The sequence below is a fragment of the Plectropomus leopardus genome, chromosome 15 (genome assembly GCF_008729295.1).
Source record: "Plectropomus leopardus isolate mb chromosome 15, YSFRI_Pleo_2.0, whole genome shotgun sequence".
Classification (NCBI taxonomy): domain Eukaryota; kingdom Metazoa; phylum Chordata; class Actinopteri; order Perciformes; family Serranidae; genus Plectropomus; species Plectropomus leopardus.
In genome coordinates, this window is record NC_056477.1 from 19,579,347 (window position 1) to 19,588,450 (window position 9,104).

The 9,104-nt window shown below is 39.8% G+C and overlaps 1 protein-coding gene across 5 annotated transcripts in view; it reads left to right on the forward strand.

The window, feature by feature from the left end:
• Positions 1–9,104, forward strand: part of golga4 (golgin A4) — a 28,883-nt gene extending 19,779 nt beyond the window's left edge. For all 5 annotated transcript variants that reach the window (XM_042501530.1, XM_042501532.1, XM_042501531.1 and 2 more), the window contains 7 exons: positions 109–195; positions 2,675–2,695; positions 2,870–2,938; positions 3,303–3,378; positions 6,433–6,515; positions 8,159–8,245; positions 8,358–9,104. In XM_042501530.1, coding sequence (XP_042357464.1) covers positions 109–195; positions 2,675–2,695; positions 2,870–2,938; positions 3,303–3,378; positions 6,433–6,515; positions 8,159–8,245; positions 8,358–8,372 — 438 coding nt within the window. In that variant the 3' untranslated portion in view covers positions 8,373–9,104. The remainder of the gene's footprint in view (positions 1–108; positions 196–2,674; positions 2,696–2,869; positions 2,939–3,302; positions 3,379–6,432; positions 6,516–8,158; positions 8,246–8,357) is intronic.

Sequence of the window (9,104 nt, forward strand, 5' to 3'; positions counted from 1 at the left end):
GCCTTAAATAAATAAAGGCAGTTCTTTGACTGATCAGACCAACATGCTTGAGTTGTGATGCTGAGATGAAACATAGGAAATGACTCAACCTTTTATTATTTTTTTCAGAGTCGAGAGGAGGAGATGGGAGACAGAGTGTGGCAGGTTCAAAAAGAACTGGAGGAGCTGCAAGCAAAGAGCCATGACACTACAGAGGTACAAACCTGTCTGTCCTCCTCTTCATATTCACCAGGTCAAACATCTGTGACCGGTGTCACAGCTGGCTCATTTATCTGGGAACATTTTTCATTTATACAGATGTAGAAATTCATACCTGCAGCCATTAAAGTCCATTATGTGTGAGACTGGTGGCTTAGATTAAATTTATATAGTGATTCTGTTGAAACCATCAGTCATTATGAAGTCACGTCACAATGGCTGTATGAAATCACTTTTTTTCAGCTCCCTCGTCTCCTCTGAGAAAAGGCCGTCTGATGGAAGCATTACTTGTTTTGAATGACAGCCCAATCCAGACGCATATTTGTGTCCCGTACCACGAGGCCTTTATAGATACTTTTCTTATTTCAAAGTTCACATCCAGGTTACCAGACTTAGCAGTGTTTGGTTATCTTTTCCTTTGTCTTGCTTGGTAATTGAAGGATTCCGCCTAAGAGCTCAGGGACAATTTGCTCACATACTTTGCTCTGATCAGTCTCTCGCTCCAGTCGTGTGGCTGCTCTCCAAAGCGCGCCGGATACTGTGGAGCTCGTTTGAATCACTCAGGAATGTTCCCCTCGGAAAACAGAGATTGTGAGGCAGCAGCAAGCCTCAATCCCTGTTCTCAATTATCATCATGCGAGGTGATTCTAGACCCATAGATTTATACTGCAGCGATACTCACAGGCGAGAGCTCATACTGGAGAGTCGCCAGAAAGGACAAAAGTACTCCAGGGAGACATTTTACCCAGGTGTTGAGGTGCCATGAGACCCCTGCGCTGATTCCTCTACCTTTACGCTGTGTCCAGATGCACACAAACACAAAGAATTATGTTGCTCTCTCTGCTGCATTTTTCCCTGGTGAGGTAATAACTTTATGGGTGGATTGTATGGGTTCATGCACAGGGAGGCCTTTCCCACAACGGGCCTCACAAACCATTCTTCATTTAGACAGTGGGTCAGTGTGTCTCTCCATGGAGACAGCAGCTCAACACTCTTTGAGTTTAGACCTGAGTCTGGAAAAAATATAGAAAGGATACAGTTTAAGGGAGAGTTAGTCCATTTCTCAGTTCTTGAAAATAAATAAATTGATAGTAATATTAATACATTTTATTTGTGGCCGCTTTTTCAGGACACACTGACAGATACAAGAAACAACATCAGACAATCACAGAATCTCTCTGAGAGCAGCGGCACACAGTCGTGCCAGCATTTACTCCTGGCAGTCATTTTAGACCTCCTCCACCTGTGTGTGGCTCCCACAGTGGTTCATAAAATATGGTTTAAAAAAAACCCTGCTAATCAATTTCCTTAAACAGCTGGGCGCTATAGCTTTTGGAAAATATTAATTAAACAGGACCAAACTCCCTCTTGGTTGGGAAGTATTTTCAGTGGTTGATTAATACAAATTGGTTGCTCTAGTCAGAGCATTCAGCCGCTCTGCTCCTCAGCTCTGGAACTCTCTCCCACCTGACCTCCGTAATACTGACTCACATTTCACATTTTAAATTCAATCTCAAAACTCATCTATTTAGACTAGCGTACTCCATCTGACCACCACCATTGTCCATTTTTTCCTCTTTTTCTTTCTTTCTTTCTTTCTTTCTTTTCTTTCTTTCTTTCTTTTCTCTTAAATCTTTTTAAATTGTATTTTACTGGCATTCTTATTTGTTTCTTAAACTCTGTGTTTGTTTTTTATGATGTAAGGTGACCTTGAGTGTCCAGAAAGGCGCCTATAAATAAATTGTATTATTATTATAATTATTATTATTATTATTATTATTATTAATTTTTATTGTTATTGGTCTTTTTCTTTGTTGATGACAAAAGAAAAATGTAGAACATCAGCAGAATTGTCCTTTAAATGAATATTGCACATTTTATTTAATTATTATTATGTCATAACTGACTGAATTAGAGGTTTCACAGAATAGTCCATTATCGGAACTACTGGTCGACCTTATGTATCGTAAACTAACCGTCCATCTATGGTTTAAGCACTGTACTCGGGCAATGCAGCTACAGCAGATTTGGGGATTTGTTGACGTCGCAGTTGTGAGTTGAAACAGCCCTCTAATTCCTTCATATTTGGTTGTTGTTGAACATAGATTTGTCATTAGGTTATGCTATGTTAAATAAACAGAATTTAAGGTTTTTAGAGGAGTAAAGACTCCAATTATTCTTACAAGAAATCATTAGTCTGGTCAGATATCAGCTCATTTGTAAACAGCCTCACAGGAACAATTACACACTCTGCCATTTCACCTCCTCACAATGTAGGTCCCTCCTAAATCAGCTAACCCTTTACTGGTTGCAGTTGAGACTTTTTTTCGTTAGAACTGACCGTTCTTATTGGTTGGAAAAACATTGACTACTTTTTGAGAGTTCATCAGTCATGAAAACTTAATGTGTGTAGTAACTTATGTGTATTCTGTTGTAACATTCAATAACTTGTTTTTTCTTTATTTTTTGGGCACAGATGAGCACAGAGGAACTGCAGGTATGTTTACTGGTCACAGTTTCACAGTTTTTTTTCTGTTTATAGGATCCCTATCATACCAGTCCATTTCCACTGTAAAATGTTTGTTTGATCAAAAAACATGCATCACACTGTGTTTTTCATTACATGTTTCAGTTTTCACTGATATTGACATTCTTTCCCTCTCTGACTCAGGCTCAGCTTGCCGAGAAGACGACTCTGCTGAGTGAGGCTCGACTGAAGGAGCAGGGCTTTGTTGAGAGAGTGAGTGTCAGGCCCTGTGTGCTCTTCACAGGGACAAGTGGACAGCAAATCCCACGCAGCGTATTCCCATCATTCTGTGGCCTCCAGCAAGAGCAGCTACTGCTCTCCTGCTGGATCAACTTAATTACAAAGCACATCTGTTTACATTTGGTTTAACCCTATAAACAGTCACAGCAACGCCTCCCACAGTTTTTCTCACACACATCGTCATTCTCTGAAACATCCCCCCGAGGATGATCAACAAAATGCTGTGCTTATGTCCCATGCAACAATTAAGCTAATGCATAGCATTAACCCACTGGGGTCAAAACGTTTTTTTATATTATTATTAATCTGTGCATGCATGTGTGTTCTTCTACGGTAGATTCACTCGCTTGAGGACAAGATTAAATGTTTCCACCGAACCACTGTTGTAACTCATCTCGGGAGCACACTCAAAGGTAATGTTAACACCATGAATCACTTAGTTCTGCGTCTTGAACCAGTTTCCTTCTAGATCAGCATAAAGAGGATGCTTTGCAGAATGCTTGAACAGGTTATAGTATCACTGTAAACATACACATCACATACTCTACATACACCTGCAATATAAGGCTACATCCACACAAATATGTTTTTGTTTTTATACACATATATTGCTATGTTTACTCCTAGTGTCCACACTTTTTGTGTGTTTTTGGAGCGCCTATAATAGAGACCTTTTAAAATGCTGAAGTTTTAGTTTGAAAACAGACTCTGATCAGATTGAAACGTTGCATTTCAGTCTGGATGGGTAAAAAGGAAAACTTTTAAAAATGACACAGACGCACATTTTCGCTTCCTGACTCAGTCATGACGTTATAACTTGGTCTAAGTGCCTTTTGTGATTTTGTCCTACTTGTGTGTGCAAGGTTAATTCTTACCCATTGCCATGGCTTCCTCTGGCGATGGATAATCCTCCTTGCATCACTGTAATATATGCTTTGCAGCGACTCCCAATCTGTTGTCCGCCACCTTGACCACCTTATACCCAAGTGTTTGTCTCAGTACCAGCTCCACCTCATCGTAGGTCCAAGCAAATAAATCTCTGGTCTTACTTTTCACCATCTTTGAAGTATTTTTTGTAACTCAGCAACCAACTGCTGAGTTGGCAATCTGATTCCTGTTTATATCTGCATGCGCATGATACATGTGCATGAATGGTTATGTAATATTAGTTTCCAGGCATGCTTATTTGGACAGAGATGATTTCTGAAATAGTGCTAAAACACTCACACACTGCAGAAGATAGTTGTCATTTTAAAATGCTGCTTTAAAATAAAAATGTATTAGTGTGGATGTGGCATTAGATAGGTTACCTAACTTTAAAAAAACAGATTTTAAAACCAAAACACATGATTATTTATGTTGTTATCATATGTAGCTTAGCTGCTCTGCAGGATTGCAGGGTTGGTGTTTTTGCAAACCACCAGCAGTCTGCCTCATCAGCCAGCCCCCACGTCGCTTTGTGGATCAGAGATGGGACAAGAGATGCAGATCCTGAGAAGTGTGTGGGTGTGTGGCCTGGTTTTTAACGTCCTTTTGAGGACTTTTTAGCCAACTAAGTGTGATTTTAGGCTGGTTAAGATGAGAGCTGTGGTTATAATTAGGGTTTGGTTAAGGTTCGAGTTAAGAGCTCGGGTTAGACATATAACCACTGTGGTTAAGGTTAGGGTAAACCTCTGGGTGCTTACTGTAAGTCAGTGCTGTATCCCCAAGTATATCGTAAACTGAACACAGTGTGTGTGTGTGTGAGTGTGAGAGAGATGGGGGAGATAGATTGCATTTTACCCTCCTCTTAGAGCTTCCCTGCTGGTGTAATAAAGAGAATCTGCTGTCTGAAAGGGGGCCGTGAAGAAGCCATCCTTGGATTTAATGGGTTTTGCAGATTTTGGTCTTAACGTTTCCCACACAGGACCCTGCAGACTTTCAGGTCTCAAATCCACTACTTCCAGTACACATACTATATCCAGCCTAATACCTACTCTCCTTCCTGTATTCCCTTTGGATTACAGTACTTATTAGTGAAGACGTCTTCCACTTATTATGAATCTGTTGAGCCTACTTAAATCACAGAGCTGTGGTTTCAGGTGGAATCAGAGGGCTGTTTATATGTAGGGAGGGAGGGCAGGCTCCGTCAGGGCACCGTGGGGTCAGGAGGGCAAAGGCTATGGGATTTATTGGTGACCCATTGCTTCACAAAAGAGATCAAAGAGCTGTTTGCACCTCTGTATCACCTTTTCCGGTCCTCTAACCACACAGTCACCCCTGGCACATGCGAGGACATTTAGCGCAGCCCGAATGATTATTCCAGATAAGCAGAGAGCAAGTGGGTGTTGTTCCATATTAAAGAGCTGAGGGGGATATATCAGTGGAAGAAGCAGAAGTCTAAGTGTTGCCAGCCCTGTTAATGCTGTAACACAGTTTCCCATTCATAGTTTTTAGAGGGATAATGGCATTATAGCTTTGGGCGTAGAAGTAAAATGTTCACTCTTTGACTCTTGTGGTATTTATTTGCTCACGCTGAGTCTCGCCGTTCTTTCCTGTGCTTTTAGTCGGTGCTTAATTTGAACCCATACCTGTGCAGAAAGTGGCTCTGTATATGGTTGCTAACAAACATGAGTTGTTGTTGGGTCAGGATTCAGCTGGAGTATTTGACAAAGGAAGGCATTGTCATGTGCTAGTCTTATTTTAAAACTAAAAAGAAGATTTTGTAATGGTTATGAAAGTACATCCAGATTTAGAGTTCATAGCAATCTTTTATTTTACTGTATTGATGCAGAAAGTCTCTTAAAATGTATTATCTCTTTCACCAGAGAGACATAGCAGCATAGAGTACCAACACATAGTCCCATAAAACCAGCTCTCACATATAACGCAGTACTGGGTCCTGAGAGGGTGCATGGCTTTCCAAAACAGATACATTCTTCATGAAATATTATCTCAATATGACAGCTGTTTAGGGATGTGAGCACATATTGATACACAGGGTGAAATGTTTTGTGATACTGTATCGATCCTCAAAAACACTAGTGATTCTTAAGTGTTTCGATTTTTTTTATTTTTCTTAATTTGTTACGTAATGAATCCTGCAAGCGCTTTTATTTCTATTTCTAACTGATATAAACGAATGTTAACTTTTTTGCTCAGATTTCACAAAAATGAGTGCTCTGACAGTGGATGTTAAAGGGACTGTGATAAATACAAATGCAGATCCCACTGTTCTGATTGCCTTTAAAAAAGTAAATGTTTTATGCATTTGTGGTGTGCTCTTTATATTATGACTTTTTTTAAAAAATGATTTAAAAAAGGCAATATATCACAATTTATTAAACTGTAATCCCTGTATTGTGATACGCATTGTATCGGCAGATTATTTTCAAGGCAGCTGATTATTACATCTTATACAGTGTGCCCTGTCGTGTGACTGACCAGGTCTCAGATGATTAAGTGGCTCTTCCTGTTTGTTTTCACAGATCCTGTATTCAACAGCGAACCTACTGAGATGGAGTACCTGAGGAAGGTGTTGTTTGAATACATGATGGGACGAGAAACAAAAGTATGCTTTTGATTTTCTTACAGTACTAAACTTAAATGAACATTGAGTAAATGTTTTTATGCTTTTGACATTCTATGCAGGAATTGTCAGTTACGGTACAAAGACTGTATCACCAGTGAAAGTGAAAGCAAACCCCAGATTCATTTCTGCTTTGGAATGACTTTTTTCTGCTTGATGTTTTCCGTGCTGTATGCGGGGGGGGGTTTTCTCGACGCTGTCCATGATTTTTCCTAGCTTCCTTTAGGATGCATCTGGTTGCTACGGTTTTATAAAGTCCCGACCTTACCTCAGTGTATTGCTCAGGAACATCTCGAAATATAGCAGAATAAGAAGAAAATAAGACAGAGACAGAGTCTCTGCAGAAAAATACTCCGCCACATTCTCAGTGTCCATGTAGTTGGTTGACTGTGAAAACATCAGGAACAACAGTGGAATTAAGTCCACTGGCCCTATTTTAATCGTGTGCAGCGATAAATGCAAAACAGCAGGTCCCAGACAGTTTGGGCATCTCACCTGCTGCTGATCCGAGGGTGCGGTGATTAATAAAATCACGCTCAGCCCATCACGTCACTGAGTCCCATAGACCTAAAACAGCTGTGCTGATCACAGTGATGTATTATAACGACAGCTCTACAAATATAAAGATGCTTCTTCAGGAAATGGTATCTTGTCTGGGTGGTTCACAGTGACATGGTGTGAAGGGTGTGTTCATTTGTACAGAGATAATAGCATTCAATTATGAATTTTTTAAAAACTGTTTATTGAGCTGTTTATTTGATTGCATCAAACCGGTGCAATTTAAATCATAATTCTGCTGTTTTTCGTGGTACAGACGGTTACATCATATCAAAAAATGTGACAGCTGCATTTGCTGTTTAGCAAATTTCAAGAGGAAAACATGAACTGCTAACTATTTTTTTATTCATTTATTTCTTCTAAGTTGAAAGGAAGACCATTTAAAACCACTGCTTTTAAATAACTAATGATATCAGAGGGTCAGGCCATCACATCTTCTTTTGGCAGGATACCCATTGACCTCTGTCCGCCACACAAAACGTGAAACCATTTAGGACGCCAATATAAAAGTCATGTTGTGTCCAGCCACTCTGGGTAAAATTAACAGTGATCTCCCTAATTAACAGTGCTGTTGACATGGTCCTAAAGTCAGCGGGATTTTCCCAGCTCCTCAGCAAACAGTTAGTCTTTATGGCAACACAGCAGACCTCCTTGGTGCGGAGGATGTCCCCCAGGCTGCCTGCTAGCACATACATCTCGCATGACGCAGACTTGCCATTCAAAGGCATGCTGGCCTTGTTTAGTGTTAGTTGCACGGTTAGGTTTCCTACACAGCAGCTCTGTTTCTGATTATCCCATGTGTTTACGGGGAAATGCATGCACACTGGCAGATAGGCCTGGAGTTGATTTTTTTTTCTTGTTGAGCTTTAATTGACAAAGAACAAGCTCGATTTGTTTGGATCATGGTGTTAAAGGTAGGGCGTTAGCGTGTCTGGTTTCATGAAAGGGATGTTGAGAATTTGTACCAGGGGAAACAGAGATTGAAAAAATATATTAAATCTTTTTTCTTTTTTTTTAAATTCTGATTTTAAAGCTTTTTTTATATATTTGCTGCTCATCCTCCTCAGACAATGGCCAAAGTGATTACCTCCATGCTCAAGTTTCCTCCAGACCAAGCGCAAAAGGTTTTGGAAAAAGAAGACTCAAAAGCGACTGTAAGCATCAGTTACCTGCTGAGGATAATCTCATGAGCTCATTCACTAAATTCACCTCAATTATTCTTAGTGCAAGATTTATTGAATCGGTCTCATCTCTCTCCTTTCACAGCCTTGGTTACGATGAGCGTGTTAATGTTTCGGGTATTAATGGATGAAAATCTGCTGCTGCTGCTGCTGCTGAAGGGAAAGACTGCCATGGATTTGATTAAGCCCTTCTCTGTATTTCTTGTCATTTTGTGTGTGTGTGTGTGTGTGTGTGTGTGTGTGTGTGTGTGTGTGTGGTGTGGGGGGCGGGGGTTTGTATGTGAGCACACACTGGGGCATAAGTGTTATGTGTGCGTGTGTGTGGTGCTGTATGAGTGAATATATCTTAAGGTACGAGGGAATTAGAGAATATGCCAGAAACACAAATCTTCCACAAATCTAGTTTTACCCTGAAATTTAAGTTTTTGTTAATTTATATGTTTTAGATGAAGTGAAATTGTTTCCTTTTTATTTTAGATTGTGTCTATACAGATTGGCTTGTGCAATAAATTATATCATTATCACGTGTTGATGCTGACAGGTCAGTTGATTTATTAGGTTTCTGTGTTGTGCTGTTGTCTGAATCACTTCCTCTGTAAAACTGTAAACGACCCTTTAACTGTGCACTCGCACCACATTAAGATATACTGGCCTCTGGACCTTGTTTGTTTAACACAGCTTTTCTATGCTTTATATTTTGTCACTACACTGACATAGAGACACAAAAAAACACAAACTGTACATTGTATTATGATAATTAAGACTGTACTATAGGGCACTATATGACTTGCTATACATTTTCAAATTAACAAATTAAAACGTATTTACAGAA